Source organism: Mytilus californianus, unplaced genomic scaffold, assembly GCF_021869535.1.
Source record: "Mytilus californianus isolate M0D057914Y unplaced genomic scaffold, xbMytCali1.0.p SCAF_5, whole genome shotgun sequence".
NCBI classification, from domain to species: domain Eukaryota; kingdom Metazoa; phylum Mollusca; class Bivalvia; order Mytilida; family Mytilidae; genus Mytilus; species Mytilus californianus.
Window position 1 is genome coordinate 6,174,154 of NW_026262701.1, and position 20,391 is coordinate 6,194,544.

General features: G+C 32.8%; 1 protein-coding gene across 3 annotated transcripts in view; it reads left to right on the forward strand.

The window, feature by feature from the left end:
* Nucleotides 1-20,391, forward strand: part of LOC127700523 (mitochondrial import receptor subunit TOM40 homolog 1-like) — a 68,968-nt gene that overhangs the window by 43,596 nt on the left and 4,981 nt on the right. For 2 of the 3 annotated variants that reach the window (XM_052204047.1, XM_052204048.1), the window contains 3 exons: nt 7,450-7,555; nt 13,754-13,960; nt 19,755-19,940. In XM_052204047.1, the coding sequence (XP_052060007.1) occupies nt 7,450-7,555; nt 13,754-13,960; nt 19,755-19,940 (499 nt within the window). The remainder of the gene's footprint in view (nt 1-7,449; nt 7,556-13,753; nt 13,961-19,754; nt 19,941-20,391) is intronic. The other variant, XM_052204049.1, reaches the window with a different exon arrangement.

A 20,391-nucleotide genomic window follows, 5' to 3' on the forward strand; every position in this document is an offset into this window, starting at 1 on the left:
CGGCTCGTCGTATAAGTCGAGTGATGTCTTCATTTTTTTTACAATACGACTATAGTCCACATTCCTGTGCCTTTCGCCAAATACACTGGGTAAAGTGGAAGAAGCAGCCTTTCACGGTTACCCCTGGGAACACTGTCCGTGCTGCGTTGTTGGTTACTGTCTCGTAATCAATAAATACTGTTTCTGGTTGAAGTTGTAACTGATGTTGTTGAGCGATGTATCGTATGTGGCCGAAGAAGCGTGAATAGATGACCTAGTCTTTTCCTGGTAGTAGAGCATACACTAGTGGGAACGTAGAACCATCTACCATTGCATGAACTGTGTACTACAGCTGATGGAAGATAGTTGGACATGAGTAGAATGTGCCGCCGCAGAAGATCGTGTTGGCAGCAGCAAGGTGTGTTAAGTTGTTTGTTTTTGAGAAGATTAGTATGGTCGGGTAGATGTTGTCCGACGGTAAAAGGAACTGTTGTCTTGTAGTAGTAAGGCAACATTCATCCTGCAGGTCGATGTCGATAGTTGTTTTGGGTAGGAAGGGTCTGTTGAGTGACCTTTGGTGGTAGAGTGATGTCTTGCAGTAGTAATAGGTTAATAAACTTAGAGTGTTGGCAAATTTCCTGCATGACATTATGTAATGAAATTCGTCCCCAATTTCATTCAAGTCGCATAATGTGCAAATTCTTTTTTCGCGTTGGATATTTTGCCATCTTCCTTGTTCAATGGGCAACTTGTGATTTGTTGTCCTAAACTTGCAGAGTTCAATTATTTCGTTGGTTTCTAAAATATTAAAATAACTCTCAAATTCACGTTTTTGTTTGAATTGCCGGTAACAAAGTGATTTTGACGAATTTTCCATTTCACTATGCCAATTTTGTTCATATTGATCTTAAACAACTGTTTTTACCAACCATCCCTTGTTAATAAAAGTTTGTGTGTTCCATACATATGCCAATCCACAATTATTGAGTATACTCATTATACTCGATAACCATGGTGACCCAACATTATTGACAATATTCAATTGATAAATCAGGTTGTATGTTATAGAGGACAGTTTCGAACTTTTATCCTCAACTAATTTTATCCAAAATGATAAAATTCTTGTTTTTATTTTGTATTTCGAGAGGAAACCTTCCAAGTTCGCCATATACCATAAAAGACGGTGTTGACGATTTTAGTTGTAAAAGCATCTTACAAAACTTTAAGTGAACCCTTTCAATGATATCGTTGTTACCTGTTCCCCATATTTCACAACCATACAAAAGAGCAGGCACGACCATTTTATCAAATAGGTCTGACTGTATTTTAATAGACAAATTGTGTAATCTTCCTAGCTTTAAAACCTCATACATTGGCTTTTAGACCTTTACGAGAGGCCTTTTCCTTTGCTTTTTTAAAGTTTCCATTACGATTAAGAAAAACTCCCAGATAGTTAAAATCTTTAACTGTCTCTATTATGTTTCCTCTATATCGAAATTCTATTCCACTTGGAATTCTTCCTCTCGAAAATATTACTATTTATGTTTTGTCTACATTAACCTTTAGTTTCCATTTTACACAATAACTTGAGAACACAATTAACTGATATTGCAAGTCAGAGGGTGTTTCAGCCATGATAACAGTATTGTCCGCGTATAAAATAGCAAATAATTGAATATAGATTTCTAATTTTTCGTTAACTTCTGCGCTTATTGAGGTTAGGCGATGACGTTACAGCTTTTTGAAAAAATTATCAAGATCATTTAAGTAAATAACAAAAAGAAAAGGCGATATATTTTACCCTTGTCGTACACTGCATTTAGGCAGGAAAAATATTCTGATACTTCGTTGATATAAACGATTCGGGATTTTGTATCTTTGTACATGTTTACTATGACGTTGTACATGTTCCCATTCATGTTATTTACTAAAAACAGTTTGTACCATAACCCGTCTTGCCAGACAGTGTCAAATGCCTTTTCGAAGTCTACAAATGCACAGTACATCTTTTTCTTTTTTGATTGTAAAATATGAAAAAAAGATTGCAATACAAACAAATTATCTAATGTGGAATAATGTTTTCTGAACCCAATGAGAAGGTTTGGTACCATTAAAACGTTTAATCCCGCTGCAAATGTTTGCCCCTGTCCTAAGTCAGGAATCTGATTACAGTAGTTGTCGTCTGTTTATGGAGTTCATACGTGTTTCTCGTTTCTCGTTTTTATATAGATTAGACCGTTGGTTTTTCCGTTTGAATGGTTTTACACGTAATTTTTGGGGCCCTTTATAGCTTGGTGTTCGGTGTGAGCCAATGCTCCGTGTTGAAGGCCGTACCTTGACCTATAATGGTTTACTTTTATAAATTGTAACTTGGATGGAGAGTTGTCTCATTGGCACTCATACCACATCTTCCTATATCCACACTGATTTTCACATAGAATGGAAAATTCATCAGAGAACTATGTAAGTCTATCACTGAGGACTGCGGTAAACAATTTTATCTAAATTCACATTTCGCCTTAGTTCAATTCCCATCTCGCCTTAATATTTTTTTTACCTTTTTTACCTGGAATTCACAGCTAAGGCGAAATGGGAACACACCGAAACATGCATACCCATAGATAGTTGATATACGTATACAACATTTTAAAGAACATTTTACTCTTAACAACAACCATAAAAATCCTATTTCTCGTATCAAACATAAACTAAAAGAACTAGCCAATGAATTTGTTTTTGTCCCGGCTGATAAAGCTGCTAATAATATCATTATAGTTTGACGTAAATTTTACATTGAGGTTCTGCAAAAGGAAATCACGAATTCACCAACATTCCAACTGACTTCATTTTCAGAAAACGATATCTGTAACAAACATAAACTATTAGCTACTTCTTTACAAGCATAACCAAATACAATGAAAGTCCCAACTATGTACTGGCTTCCGAAGCTACACAAATCACCTTACAAATATAGATTTATTTCGTCTTCAAGTCATTGTTCCACTACTAAATTGTCTATTCTACTTACTTGTACACTTGGTACAATCAAAAACCATATAATAAATTGTTCAAATAAGGCCTTTGAAAATAGTGGAATTAACTACTTTTGGAGTGTCAAAAACTCGTTGGAAGTACTTGATAAATTGCATGCATATATTGGTGATTTTGAATCTGTTCAAAGTTTTGATTTTTCTACCGTATATACCACTTTGCCTCATATTCTTATTAAGAAAAATTCACAAACCTGATTAAATGGGCATTTAAAAAGTCGGAATGCGAATACATATGTTCAAACCCTTTTAGGTCATTTTTCAGTAGCAACAAACAAAAGAGCTATGTCAATTGGACATGCTTTGATACTATATCTGCCCTTGAATTTTTACTTGATAACATTTTTGTTCGCTTTGGAGATTCCGTATATCGTCAAGTTGTCGGAATTCCAATGGGGACTAACTGTGCACCACTTATTGCGGACCTGTTTTTGTATTGTTATGAGTTACAATTTATGACTAAAATCAGCAAAGACCCATCGAAACAACATCTGATACAAAAATTTAACAATACTTTTAGATATTTGGATGATATATTGGCTCTCAATAATGACGACTTCAGTATGTATACTAAAGAAATTTATCCTGTTGAACTTACTTTAAATAAAGCTAATACTAACAATGACCACTCTCCTTTCCTCGATCTTGATATCTATATCATTAACGGGAAGCTTAATACAAAAATTTATGATAAAAGAGATGATTTTTCATTTCCTATCGTTAATTATCCATTTTTAGATGGTGACGTTCCCTTGTCACCATCTTATGGTGTTTATATATCTCAACTTGTACGATTCGCTCGTGTATGTAACAACGTATTAGATTTTAGCGAAAGAAATTTATGTATTACTGAAAAATTATTACACCAGGGTTTTCGATATCATAAACTAGTCAAAACATTTACTAAATTTTATCATCGGTATAAGGACATCATTCGTAAACATAACTCAACATGCAGACATCTTATACGTTCGGGTATTTCACATCCAATCTTTTATGGTAATATTCTTTACAAAACACAAAAATGTCAGTATTCACCTCAAAAGCTAACAAAACCTTTAAACAGACTTATTAAGAAGGGATATAGTTACGATACTGTTGTCAGGTCATTAAAGATTGCATATTTTGGCTTTAATATTGATTCACTTATAGGGTCTTTGCATCGGAATTAAACATATTTATTCTAAAACCAGTTGTTGGCATGACACGGGTTATGTTTTTCTCATATATTTTATGACGGTATAATACTAAACCCCTAACAGGAGGGATTGTGCCTGATATTCATATGATGAAGACATAATCTTTCAATCAGTTTAATTGAGGTCTGGAGCTGGCATGTCAGTAACTGCTAGTAGTCTGTTGTTATTTATGTATTATTGTCATTTTGTTTATTTTCTTTTGTTTCCTATTCTGACATCGGACTCGGACTTCACTTGAACTGAGTTTTACTGTGCGTACTGTTGTACGTTTGTTTTTTCTACATTGGCTAGAGGTATAGGGGGAGGGTTGAAATCTCAAAAAACATGTTTAACCCCGCCGCATTTTTGCGCCTGTCCCAAGTCAGGAGCCTCTGGCCTTTGTTAGTCTTGTATCATTTTTAATTTTAGTTTCTTGTGTATAATTTGGAGTTTGGTATGGCGTCCATTATTACTGAACTAGTATACATATTTGTTTAGGGGCCAGCTGAAGGACGCCTCCGGGTGCGGGAGTTTCTCGCTGCATTGAAGACCCATTGGTGGCCTTCGGCTGTTGTCTGATCTATGGTCGGATTGTTGTCTCTTTGACACATTCCCCATTTCCATTCTCAATTTTATACAAGTTATAAAAACCATACATATATTATGTTGAAATTTAGTAAAACAGATATGCAACCCAATAATTAGTTTCTTTATTTTATTATAATTGACTTGAAAAGAAAATATGGTTAAATGTTTTGGAAGTAAAAACGTGTTCTGGTTTTTTTGAATATTTTCGACTGTTTTTCGGACTAATTCTCCCTCGTGCACAGATATTCATGATTTTATACTGATATATATTTCTCACGACAAAACATGTTGATGTTAAAAATAAATGTTCATGAAATTTCATTGATTGATAAGAATAATATATATGAAGAAATAAGGAATGCTATATTGCACTCGATAACGTCAGCGTATTTACGCAGTAAAGGTGTTTTAAACGCACTACTCAGAAATCAAAAGCAATCGGGACAGTCAAGGAATTGGTCTATATCATTACTTCGGATTTTATCCTACGTAAATATTTAAAAAACTGTGAAATACATCTTTTAACATAAAATAAATGTACATAAAAAGCGTCATAAATATGCATTATGTCACTTTAAATCGCTATTTTTTCGAAAACCTGTTCCCAGAACTTATTTAAAAAATAATATGTTATTTCTATGAAAATTTAAAGTTTAATGACAGAACTCATTTGGTTAAAAGATACCAAGTACTATCGATATAAACAGTAAACAAATAATAAGTCTAACATCGTGACAAAGCCAAGGCATGTTGTAAGATCGTAGTTTTTTATGTTTTGGTCATACAGCACACAAACGTTAATGATTTAGATAGCAAAACCAAAGCCGTTGACTGCTGTCATTTTTATATCATTAATTCGGGATTATTGTAAGCAATAGCAAATCAGTTTAAAATAAAACTTTATGGACGAAATTTAGTGAAATTCCAATTTGATTGTGTTTTACTCACCTGGACCCATAGTCAAGATGATTTATTATAAGAGTCATCCCCTTAGATGACGATTTTTGACTAATTTTGTAGTTGTTTTTCAATTCTCTCGAAACATTTAACAGATAAGATAAAAATGATAATAGCCAAAAGATCAACATTACAATATCTAAAACAAATGCATATAACCGACAACATTTGACGACGTCGTCTTTGATAGTTTATCTTTAAATCAAAATGTTTGAAAAAGAGAGGCGAAAGATACCAGAGGGACATTTAAACTCATAAGTCGAAATCAAACTGACAAACGCCATGGCTAAAAAAGAAAAAGACAAACAGACAAACAATAGTACACAAAACACACATAGAAAGCTTAAGACTAAGCAACACAAACCCATCAAAAAATGGGGGTGATCTCAGGGGCTCCGGAAGGGTAAGCAGATCCTTCTCCACATGTGATCTTTTTCCATATTTTGCCTTTTATCTCGAAAAAACCTTAATTGTGAGGCAGAAAATGTAAAATGTTAAAAAAGGTAAACATTTATTATCAATACAAAACAAAAACAAAAATGACTGTATCCATAGAATGACTTCCGATAGGAGATATAACTCTTTTAAAATATGGCAATTTTAAACTAATTGTAGCGTGTATGCCTATTATCTTGAAAACTACTACTAGTAGTACAAAAGGCCTTCAACAGAAAAATGATTTACAATACAAGATATACAATAATGACAATATGAACGAAAAGTTCAATAATGAATTTACAGAAGTTAATATCTTTAAATGATAATATTTAACAAATTTAACCTACTTAAGTATCATCTTCAAATATATAATAGATAGATAGAATTTAATAGCAACCATCATATATATACAAACTGGTAGCATTACTGACACTGTAAAAAAACTGTTTGATAGAGTTATTATAAGAATAAGAAGATGTGGTATTATGATCACCACCAATGAGACAACTCTTCACTAAAGACCAGATGACATAGAAGTTGATAACTAAATGTCACCGTATGGCCTTGAACTATGGGCAAAACCCATACCGCATAATCAGTTATTTAAAGCCCCGAATTGACAATGAATGAAAAACAAATAAGATATACAGCAACGAAATATTGGAATACATGAGAACATGCAAAAATCAAAATAGCATTTGCCAAGCAATCGTTTCAGGCTTTTATTTTAATTGATTGTAACTTATGAAGTAATAAAGCTACATACATAATTTTTCGATACTCAGGTTCAGTTAAACGTACAAACCAAAAAAACAAAAAAAACTGCGAAATATTTCTCAAATTACGTATATTTCACCTTATTGAAATTATTTACAAGGAGTAATAAAAAATTCCGTCAAAAGTTAAAACTTCAAGAAAAAAAGCACGTTTAAATGCAGCTTCATTTAAACAAATGATAAGTGATATAGAACCCAAAACAATCTGATTTATGTACAATGTGTATAGATTTAAAGTCTACAAGACTTTTGTGGAAGACACAGAAATAGAATAGAAACGCCAAATTTTCAGGTCAATTATACTTTTAATACATATATTTTGGAATAAAATTGATTAGTAATGCGTAATTATACAATGTATCTGGTGACAATAAAGATATATAGTTGGCAATAGTTGAATAACTAAAAGCTTTGTAAACATACTGATATGTAGAAATTTGGCCCATAATGATTTTTCAGTTTATTGTCAATATTCTTTTCCAGATTAAAGGCAACAAGTTTGTAGCATTCCAAGGCAGTATGGAATATAGGGGAATAAATGAAACATTATCTGTCACTGTAGGCAATCCAGACATAGTGAATAAATCAGGTAAGTATACACTTCGCTAATACTAGATATTCTAGACATATCCAATGGCTCATGTAAACAAAACAAAAATAACTAGCTGTAGGCAATCTGAATATTATTATAATTCAGAAAAACTCTTATCTTTTTACTATCGATGGGAACTAATTATAATTAATAAAACTTCACAAACTGTTCTCAAGTAAACAAGGATTCTCTGTGACCGAGTGATCTAAGTAGTCAAACATCTGTATAACTAGCTTGTAAGTATTGAGGTTGTGAGTTTGGACTCCGCATGTGGCAGGTGTGCTTGACTAGGATTGTAATTTTTTCCTGCCGAAGGTTAGTGGTTCTCTCTGCGTACTGCAGTTTCCTCCAAGAATAAAAAAATGATTTACTGTAGACAATCTAGAGATAGTCAATAGCTCAGATAAACAAAAACTTTACTCACTGTAGACAATCTAGACATAGTCAAAAGCTCAGATAAACAAAAGTTTTACTAACTGTAGACAATATAGATAGTCAATAGCTCAGATAAACAAAAACTTCACTAACTGTAGACTATCTAGATATCGTCAAGATAGTTTATATCAACAATAACTTTACTAATTATAGACAATCTAGACCTTGTCAATATCTCAGGTAAATAAAAACTTCACTTACTGTAGACAATCTAGGCATAGTCAAAAGCTCAGATAAACAAAAACCTCACTAACTGTAGATGATGTAGACAGTCAAAAGGTCAGATAAACAAAAACGTTTACTTACTGTAGACAATCTAGACAAGGGCTAGCTCAGATAAACGAAAAAATCACTTACTGTAGACAATATAGACATATTCAATAGCTCATATTAACGAAAACTTCACTAAGCATAGACAAAATAGACCTAATCAAAAGTTTAGATAAACAAAAACCTCAATAACAACTATCGACAATCTAGACATATTCAAATGCTCAGATAAACACAAACTTGACTAATTGTAGAGAATCTAGATATATTCAAAAGTTCAGATCAACAAAAACTTCACTTATTGAAGACAGTCTTGATATAGTCAATAGCTCAGATAAACAAAAACTTTACTAACTGTAGACAATCTAGACATAGTCAAAAGCTCAGATGAACAAAAACCTCACTAACTGTAGATGATCTAGACAGTCAAAGGGCAAGATAAACAAAACCTTCACTTATTGTAGGCAATATAGACATAGTGAAAAGCTCATATAAACAAAAACTTCACTAACCATAGAAAATATAGACCTAGCCAAAAGTTCAGATAAACAAAAACTTCACTTATTGTAGGGAATATCGTCAAAAGCTCATATATACAAAAAATTCACTTACCATAGACAATATAGATCTAGACCAAAGTTCAGATAATCAAAAGCTTTACTAATTTTAGACAATCTAGACATATTCAAAAGCTCAGATAAACAAAAAACTTCACTAATTGAAGACAGTCTTGACATAGTCAATAGCTCAGATAAACAAAAACTTCACTTACTGTAGACAATCTAGACATAGTCAATAGTTCAGATAAACAAAAACTTTACTAATTGTAGATAATCTAGACATAGTCAATAGCTCAGATAAAGAAAAAAACTTCACTAACTGTAGATAATCTAGACAATAAAAAGGTCAGATCAACAAAACGTCTACTTGTTGTAGACCACCTTGACATAGTCAAAAGCTCAGATAAACAAAAAACTTTACTGACTGTACACAATCTAGACAGTCAATAGCTCAAATAGCTATGATAAACGAAATCTTCATCAACTGAAGACAATCAATGCATATTAAAAAATTTCTGATAAACAAAAACTTCACCAACAGTAGACAATAAAGACATAGTGAAAAGCTCAAATAAAAACTTCACTAACTGTAAGCAATCTATGCATACTCAATAGATCAGATTAACAAAAACTTCACTGATTGTAGACATCGAGACAGTCAATAGCTCGGATAAACAAAAACTTCAATGAACGTAGACCATCTTGACATATTCAAAAGTTCAGATCAACAAAAACTTTACTAACTGTAGACAATCTAAACGTCGTCAAAAGCTCATATAAACAAAAACTTCACTTACCATAGACAATATAGACCTTCTCGTAAGTTTAGATAAACAAAAATCTTACTTATTATAGACAATCTAGACATATTCAAATGCTCAGATAATCAAAAACTTTACTAACTGTAGACAATCTTGATATAGTCAAATGCTCAGATAAACAAAAACATCACTAACTGTAGACAATCTTGATATAGTCAATAGCTCAGATAAACAAAAACTTTACTAACTGTAAACAATCTAGACATAGTCAATAGCTCAGATCAACAAAAAAATCACTTGCTGTAGACAATTTAGACATATTCAAAAGTTCTGATAAACAAACACTTTACTAACCGTAGAAAATCTACACATATTCCAAAGCTCAGATCAACAAAAACTGTACTAATTTTAGACTATCTAGACATCGTCAAAAGGTCAGATCAATAAAATCTTCACTAACTGTAGACAATCTAGACATGGTCAATAGCTCAGATAAACAAAAACTTTAAAACTGTAGACAATTTAGACATAGTCAATAGCTCAGATTAACAAAAACTTTACTAACTGTAGACAATCTTGATATGATCAATAGCTCAGATAAACAAAATCTTTACTGACTGTAGACAATCTAGACTTATTCAAAAGATCAGATAAAAAAAGACTTGACTGCCTGTAGACAATTTAGACATAGTCGAAAACTCGCTCAGATCTACAAAAACTTTACTAACTTTAGACAATCTAGACATCGTCAATAGCTCAGATAAACATAAACTTCACTAACTGTAGACAATCTTGACATAGACAATAGCTCAGATAAACAAAAACTTTACTAACTGTAGAAATTCTAGACATAAAGCTCATTTAAACAAAACTTCACTAGCTGTAGACAATCTGGACATAGTCAATAGCTCAGATAAACAAAAACTTTAAAACTGTAGACAAATTAGACATAGTCAATAGCGCAGATAAACAAAAACTTTACTAACTGTAGACAATCTAGACATAGTCAATAGCTCAGATAAACAAAAACTTTACTAACTGTAGACAATCTTGATATAGTCAAATGCTCAGATAAACAAAAACTTTACTGACTGTAGACAATCTAGAATTATTCCAAAATTCAGATAAAAAAAGACTTGTCTGCCTGTAGACAATTAAGACATAGTCGAAAACTCGCTCAGATATACAAAAACTTTACTAATTTAAGCCAATCTAGACATCGTCAATAGCTCCGATTAACAAAATCTTCACTTACTGTACACAATTTAGACAGTCATAAGCTCAGATATACAAAAACTTTACCAACTGAAGGCAATCTATGAATAGTCAAAATATCAGATAAACAAGAACTTAACTAAGTGAAGGCTATCTAAACATAGTCAAAAACTCGCTCAGATATATAAAAACTTTACTTACTGTAGGTAATCTATGCATAGTCAAAAGCTCAGATAAACAAAATCTTCACTAACTGTAGACAATTTAGACAGTCAAAAGCTCAGATATACAAAAACGTTACCAACTGAAGGCAATCTATGTATAGTCAAAATATCAGATAAACAAAACTTCACTGCCTGTAGACAATTTAGACATCGTCAAAAGCTTAGATAAACTAAAACTTGACTGTCTGTAGACAATCTAGAGGTAGTCAATAGCTCAAAATAAACAAAAAATTAACCATCTCTAGGCTATCTAGACATAGTCAATAGCTCAAATGTACGAAAAGTTCACCTACTGTAGATAATCGTGACATAGTCAAAAGCTCAGACAAACAAAAACTTCAGTAATTGTGGACAATCTTGACATTATATAGCTAAGGCAATACAAATTACAAAATATAAAACCAGATTCAAAAATGTCCTGTACAAAGTCAGAAATATGGCAGTTGTCATCTACAGCCGGTTTTATGGATGTTGGCATTTTTCGTTTGTTGCACTTCAGTGCTTCTGTTGTTCCGTTGTTTTCCTCTCATAGTTGATTTGTTCCCCTCTGTTTTGTTTGTTACCTGGATTTGAATTTGCTAAATCGAATTATGAACCGCTGTATACTTATGTTATCTAGGTGATTGTCTGAATTTAGTCTGATCTGAAAATTTAACTTATTTGACCTATAAATAAAATTCCTTAAATTTGACAGCAATACACCAAACTACAAAACAACCTGGCATTCTATAAGATCAGTATATAATTGAGATAGCTGTAAAGTTCGATGAAATCCATGTTGATATGAAAAAGTTATAAAAAAATTTAAAGGTGACTATCTGAATTTAGTCTGTTCTGAAAATTTTAGCTTTTTTTCTACCTACTAATTAGAATTGACAGCAATACATTAAACGACCAAACAACCTGGTATTCTGTAAGATCAATATATAATTAAGATAAATCTATAGTTTTATGAAAATCCAAGTTAATTTGGAAAAGTTAAAAAAATTATTTTAAAGGTGACTGTCAAGACTGGTCGAAACTTAGTCAAAACATCTCCAGTAAAGAAATAGTCGTATTCAAGTCTCAGTTTTGATACTTATGTCAAAGATATGTTGTCAATAGACATAAGAAGATACGGTATGAGTGCCAATGAGACAACTCTCCATCCAAGTCACAATTTATAAAAGTAAACCATTATAGGTCAAAGTACGGTCTTCAACACGGAGCCTTGGCTCACACCAAACAGCAAGCTATAAAGGGCCCTAAAATGACATGTGTAAAACCATTCAAACGGGAAAACCAACGGTATAATCTATATAAAAAACTTAACTGAAATGTCAGCTTTGTTCATAAATTCAAAGATATATTGTCAGTATGTTCATAAAGTCTGAATTGTTAATATGTTTCTAAATTATTAATTAAATTGTCAGTATCTTTTTCTAAAGTCAAAGATATGTTGTCAGTATGTTCCTTAAGTCTTAATTAAATTGTAAGTTTTATTCATAAAGTCAAATATATGATGCCAGTATATTCCTAAAATCTTCATTAAAGTGCCAGTTTTTATTCCTAAAGTCAAATATATATATAAATTCTGTATGTTCCTTAGTTCTTTATTGAATTGTCAGTTTCGTTCCTAAAATCAGAGATATGTTGTCAATATGTTCCTAAAGTGTTGATTAAAATGTCAGTTTTTATTCTTACGGTCAAATATAGGATGTCGGTTTGTTTCTTAAACTAGAGATGCTTTTCAGCTTGCTCTTCAAGTCCGTGAAAGATTGTTATTGTGTTCGTCAAGTCGACGGTATTTAGTTAGTAGGTTCTTCAAGTCAACGGTATGTAGTTAGCATGAGTTTCGAATCTGAGGTAGATAGTTTATATGTTCTTCAAGTGCGAGTTGTATTGTCAGTTTATTCCTGAAGCCAAAGATATATTGTCAGTATGTTCATCAAGTCTAAGTTAGTTTGACTTTATGCTAATCAAGGTTTTCAAAATGTTCCTCAAGATAAATGTAGGTTGTTCCGCAAGTCTGAGTAAGATTGGAAGAATATTCCTCAAGTATATGCTGTATTGTCAGTATGTTCCGCAAGTGTGAGTTAAATTTTCAGTACGATCCTAAAGTTTGAGTTAAATTTTCAGTATTTTCCTCAAGACTTGGTAGAAATACACAATCAGGAAAAAACTTAAAATTGACACTCATAATTTTAAACCTCCCTCTTTCTATTGCTTTCTAAGAAATAACGCTTAATATTTGTGTGATGCTATAGATTTTATTTCCAATAGTTAAAGTGGTGAAATATTATCTTTTTTTGGTGTAACCATGACAACAATCTGCATTCATATGATACGCAATATTGCAAAAAGGCGGTGAAAATGTCACAAAAGTCACCAAAATTTGATCCAAAGTAGAATTTCAATCCATTAGAGGATAACCTTTTCGGAAACCATTGCCAATTATCTATATATATGCTCTTGAAGCATGATTACTAGTAAGATTGCCATTATCTTCGAAAAATCTTAATCGTATTTCAAGTTTCTTAAAAAAAATAGAGTTAGTTTTCATAACATTTCTCAAAAAATGAGTTAAATTGTCGGTTGCAAATCTGTTAGTTTGTTAGTATGTGTGCAAGCCTGAGTAAGTTTGACAGCTCGGGCCTCTTCCTTTAATTGTCTGTAACGTCCCTAAATTATTCGTTAGCATGTTCCTCAAAACAGAAACTCAATGACAAAAATAATAAAATTCTTTTACAGGTATTTTAGTTGGACAGTATTTACATCAAGTTACACCACACTTAGCGTTAGGTTGCGAGGGTTTATATCGTCAATATCCGGAAATACCACATGGTGAAAACATAACCGTATCAACAGTAAATGCTGATAGCTCTTGTCTTCGATCTTATCCAGAAGTATTGCAAGCTAAATATACAGCCGCATTTTCGTTAGCTGCTAAATTTACTGGTAAATTATTTCTTAAGCATGTTCTTTGCCAGTTGGGCAAAAAAAATAGATGACTGCCGAGATTATGTACCTACTTCAAATCCACACTGTTTTTATCCCAAGTACATTCTTTGAGATATATATTGCATATCACACACAAGGTAAACCAATTTTTGAACTGACATGGTGAGGAAAGAAATGTACATAGGGTTCGAGCCACTGTTCAGTTAACGCACATTTACTTCAATCAATGAATCATTCGTAGATTTTATGAATATAATATATTTGTGAAATGCAATCTAATCCAATATTCCATCATTTGCCTGTGATAGTCGAACTTTCCGACCCACCCCTATTATGATCCATTATTTCGCCAACTACTTAGGAGTAATTTCTTATTTGTTTCCCCCTTTGAATTAGGATGAAATGTTTGTCATATGCGTTGAGCAAACAAAAATCAATCAATCTACTTTTATGAATTATGGAATAACATTCCAATATCATACTGTTCCATATTTCGTGATCGTATAGAGTAAAATGCGTTGTGTTTATATGAAGTAGAACAAACATCTATACAAATGAACGATTTAATAATAAACGACAATATTAAAGACGTTAACACATAGATGCCATGAGGTTACGTAGACAGTGCTAACTCATATACATACACTTATGATCTATCCCGTGGAACTTTTTAGTCTATTTATCTTCAACATAAGCGGGACCGACAGTTGAAGTTTAAATCAACAATGTATCAAACTTAAGAAAATGTCTGTGAAATGAATATAAATAACATTACTGAAACTCTAAAAACAACATCAAATTATAACTGAATCAAGTTGCGTTTGAAATTGTTCTCAATTATGATAACAGTCTATTATGATTATTGTTTTGTAAACGAACACTCCTCTAAGTATTTTAGATCCAACCTTGTCATTATGATTTATCTTCAGTAGGTACTTTGACAAACGGTCTATTAGTGAGTCCAATTTTTTACGCCTAATTGCTTATAATAGTCAAACCATCGCCACCGCGCACAAAGTCCTCGATGATTCCACTGTTCCGTACAGTTCATCATGAATCCATACGATGTCTACGTTATTTATCCTCTGTATATTATTTCTTCTTGCTCTTTGGGATTCCCGTAGTGATGTTAGGTACTTCTTCTATCATCTCGTCCGATAGTGGTGTATAAGCTCTTTCACTTTAATGCTCGTGCAAACGTTAGTGTTATTCTAGTGTCCTTGATTTCCCTGTGTTCATTTGAAATTGTTTGATATGAGTGTAGACATGCATTCTTCCTCTTTTTCTTCTCTTTTCCGGGTACTTGTTGAATCTTTCTTTACTGGGTGGTGCAGAATGTAATGAATGGCTCGTCCTCGTTGCCTCCTACCGTTTCGACGAAACTGCGCTTCTCCTGGTCTGTATTTATGTCGCCACAAAATTTTAAAAAGTTTAGTCCCTGGTTTTAGAGGTTAACGACTCTGCTGATCTCCTGTTTTGCAACTTTATCGTTTATTGTTTGTTCAGAACATTCTTCAATCCGAAGGAGTTTTGCTACTTGTGTTTCATCCTCATATCCTATCAATGTTGTTGAAAGTTCTTTGATATTCTTCTTTATTGTTTTAGTTTGTAGTTTTCGTTTATTTGAATGGACTTTAATTTTACACCTTTCATTATCATAGTCCTCTTTTGAGTGACTAGTAAATAGATAACTTTAGCTGTATTTGGCAAAACGTTTAGTATTTTTGGTCCTCAATGCTCTTCAACTTTGGCCTTTTAAACCTTTTTTTAATCGAGAGTCACTGTTGAGTCTTTTGTAGACGAATCGTGCGTCTGGTGCAAATATGTTAGTGTCGGCGCTCTGATTTTGTGATCATAAGGGAATTTGTTCGGTTTTCAAGAAGAGGGTCGAATTTTGTTAAATAGCAGAGGCATGCATGATCGATGTGCCATTTTCTCTTTAACTAGTAATATGCTGACTCTGTGATTGTTGATTGGATGATGCATTACACAATCGTGTGTTGTGCATACGGTGACATTCACGACAAGTGTTTTTCGATCTACATTCTGATATCTAATGGTAAATCTAACAGTTGAATCATAAATTTTTCTTCTTTATTATTTCCATTCTTAAATTGCAATCTGTGAACGTTTCAATTCTGCGGGGGAAATACTGACCAATTGCAATAAATCCAACTTTTACTCTCGGGATAGTTGTCAATTTTTGGTTTATATAAGTTATTTCTCTTTCTGATAACTGCATAAAAACTTGCGGTAGTGAAAACATTTGCTACTTTTGCATGTATACTTGCTTCTTGAATCGATAGTTCTCTTTGTATGGTCTATCGAAGATTTCTAAGGTGCCAGTCATCGTTTCCGTTTTCTCTTGTTATGTTGCTTTTCATGGTAATGAGAAGTTTCCAATGCATAACTTGTCTCGAAAAACAACCATACGAATACTTGCATTTCCAAAAATGTATCTGAGGGTGCTCGCAAATTTTGTGTGTTTTTTCGAAGCTATTTATCAATAATTCTACGGTCTAAGTTCAAACCAGTTGTAACATTCCTAGCGTTTGCACAAAGACGTGACTGTAGGTAGGTAAATTGCTAAATCTGTTAAAGTATGATTGTTGTAAATGGTGGTTTTGAACGACTCTTAAAGTATTTCCACTTAAGTATGTTCCTAGAAAACGTAGGACGGGTTCTTCGGCCAGCAATGATTTTGACCTGACATTGAACTGGTCTGCGATAAAAAGCTACATGTTTCAATTTTCATTACAAGCCGTGGTCCTGGGTGTACTTCATGCGCGCCGGCAGGACAGGACTTGCACTTGTGATGCTCTTATGCGACAATTCTGCACATGTCCGTGCAGTTTTTTGTGTTACTTTCTTATAGCGTCGTAAAAAGGTTCAAATTATAAGTTAAACTCATCTGCATCTGTGATTTTCACTTCTATATTTTCTACCTATGTTTTTTCCTGGATCTGTTTATCCAGTTTAAGAACTACACTTTGTTTTTTTCCAATATGAACCATGCCAGACCTAGTCTGAACCATACTCGACCTAGTCTGAACCATACTCGACCTAGTCTGAACCATACTCGACCAAGTCTTTACCAACCTAGACCCATTTTTTGTATTGATCTATTGTATTTCATCAATTTAAGAACTATTTTTAATAACAGCTATTTCCCCTGGCTAGAAATTTAAACAACAATTTGAAATTAAAAATGTATTCAATATAGCATTGAAACCAAAAGTTTACAATAAAAATATTATAACTTCAACACCATATTCATCAACACTTTATAAATACTAGTATATATATCACCTTTAAAATAAAAATAAAACAATCTGCCCATATAATCTCAAAACTGGATTGTGACTAATAGATTCAATATTATTCAAAATTTTTTGAATGTTTCAAACATATTTTATGGTTACTGGACTAATTTCACCATTAACCTAGGCTAATTTATGGTGTCAGTTGAGTTTAGTTAATAATGCAGTGAACTTTTTTTTTATTAAAATAAATATAGAATAGTAAATAAAGCTATAACTTAATAAATTTAAAAAATGACACCTTTGAATTTATAATGAAAATAATGGAACTTCCGTAGCTATCCTTGATAACCTTTTAAAAAAGGAAATGTGTTTTCCAAAGTAACTGTAAAAATTCATTTCAATTAGATTTAAATAAATTTTGTCAAAATTAAAGACATGGCAAACAAGAAGAACTTTAATAATGATTAATTACATCAGTACATGTGTGTTTTACAGGTAAAAAGAAAGCCCTTTTTTCTTAAACTTGTGTATTACTTATCTAGTGAATTCAAAAGGCCGTGCAAACTAATTTAAACAGGATGTTGCAATTTGGAATAAATGTTATTTAAAATTTAATACTCTTTGACTAGGTGTGATCTTTTTAACGAGTTTGTCCCAAGCAGGAGGTATTACTTCATACTTCGATCACCACTAATCAGAAGAATTTTATTAATTTCATTTTTCTTTTTATCCCTTTTTGATATATATTATATATAAAATATCCCAAATTATAATAATTGGTTAAACAATTTCATTTATTTTGTTGGTTGTTGTTTCCTCATTGAAAAGATGATTATATAACTATTGTAGGTTTTATTTAGGAATTTAGGGAAATTAATTTTAAAAAACCCACACACATGAAAACAAGTTGCAGCTTAATAAGTTTTAATAACCCTCAGTATAGGTGTGGTTTTTAGGTAAAAAAAATGAAATTTGTTTTAACAGTTAGACTTAAAAAAAATAGAGCTTATTTGGTCAAGTATGGTTAGACTGGTCGAGATGTTCAGACTTTTGGTCGAGTATTGGTTTAGGCTGAAAATATAGGTCGAGTACAGGTCGATTATGGGTTTTGATTGTTTCAGACTGGTCGAGTAATAATTCAGACTATTTTCAATGACATAGATAAGGTTCAAGTTATCAGTACAGTCGAGCATGGTTAAGACTGGGGTCGAGTAATGTCGAGAAAAATTCAGACCAATGCAGACTGGTTGAGCAAAAATCAGTACAGTCGAGTACAGGTATAGGACATTTCAGACTTTTACTGGTTTGTAGTTATATATAGCTTGACATTACATGGACAGCGCTAACGCATAAAAATACATGCATATATTATGAAAGGCTCTATTTATCCTCAACACCAGGCATCCAACCTGATCATAACCACTACGGTAGACCCTTTTTTATATATAATAAAGGAATCCTTTCTGCTTCAAGTATGCATGTATGGTAATATTCTTTACAAAGCACAAACAATGTCAGTATTCACCTCAAAAGCTAACAAAACCTTTAAACAGACTTATTAAGAAGGGATATAGTTACGATACTGTTGTCAGGTCATTAAAGATTGCATATTTTGGCTTTAATATTGATTCACTTATAGGGTCTTTGCATCGGAATTAAACATATTTATTCTAAAACCAGTTGTTGGCATGACACGGGTTATGTTCTTCTCATATATTTTATGATAGTATAATACTAAACCCCTAACAGGAGGGATTGTGCCTGATATTCATATGATGAAGACATAATCTTTCAATCAGTTTAATTGAGGTCTGGAGCTGGCATGTCAGTAACTGCTAGTAGTCTGTTGTTATTTATGTATTATTGTCATTTTGTTTATTTTCTTTTGTTTCCTATTCTGACATCGGACTCGGACTTCTCTTGAACTGAGTTTTACTGTGCGTACTGTTGTACGTTTGTTTTTTCTACATTGGTTAGAGGTATAGGGGGAGGGTTGAGATCTCAAAAAACATGTTTAACCCCGCCACATTTTTGTGTCTGTCCCAAGTTAGGAGCCTCTGGCCTTTGTTAGACTTGTATCATTTTTAATTTTAGTTTCTTGTGTATAATTTGGAGTTTAGTATGACGTCCATTATCACTGAACTAGTATACATATTTGTTTAGGGGCCAGCTGAAGGACGCCTCCGGGTGCGGGAGTTTCTCGATGCATTGAAGACCCATTGGTGGCCTTCGGCTGTTGTCTGCTCTATGGTCGGGTTTTTGTCTCTTTGACATATTCCCCATTTCCATTCTCAATTTTATTTGAAATGAGAATGAACACTTTATATATTATGCAGAGATAAGCATTTTTTTAACTTCTCTATCTGATTCAACAGTCTTGATTTTCATGTGCATTCAACAGATATAAATGAAACTTTGCCTGTGGAATTGAAAAGACTGATTTAATTTGATATATCTGATCACAATACTTTTACCTATGGATAGCAGTTACGTGACTTCAGTTTTTATGCAAACACTTTTTCTTGTAGGTGATGAATGGACTTTGTCTGGTAACTTCAGTCCTTTAGTTGGTGATGCTCATCTTTGTTATCACCATAAAATAACAGAAGAGTTAGACGTAGGAGCGGTGATAGAAACTAGATTTGCACATGGAGAGAGTGTTTGTAAGCTTGGTTACCAGTTGAATTTCCCAGAAGCTTCAATGAAATTCAGAGGTATGGTAATTCGTTACTAGAACAAAGTTGCTAAATAATAAATGATATTTGCATTTAATATTGCCTGTCATAATCCCCGGAATCATTAGATTAAAATGGGAAACTGGCTGATAGGGAGAAAAGTAGTAGGTAGCGTAGTTTTAGGCTACTCTAAGCTTTCGGCATTCACAAATGTGGTCTGGATCCCATTTTTTCATGCCATTCCCCTCCCTACCCGATCAACGAAAGTCGATACATGGATCCTCGTATGAATCATTTCAGAAGTAGGTCTATATTTTGTCGTTTTGTGGTTTTTCATATACGATGCCGCGATATCTTCGTTCAAAACACCAGTCGATTGAAATATCGAGATATTTCCCGGGCGTACGTGCCGATCACAAGTTCTGAACCCAAAAAGACCCGTTTCGTTGGTATTGAAAATTTCGGAACGGTGCACATTCTGATTCAACGT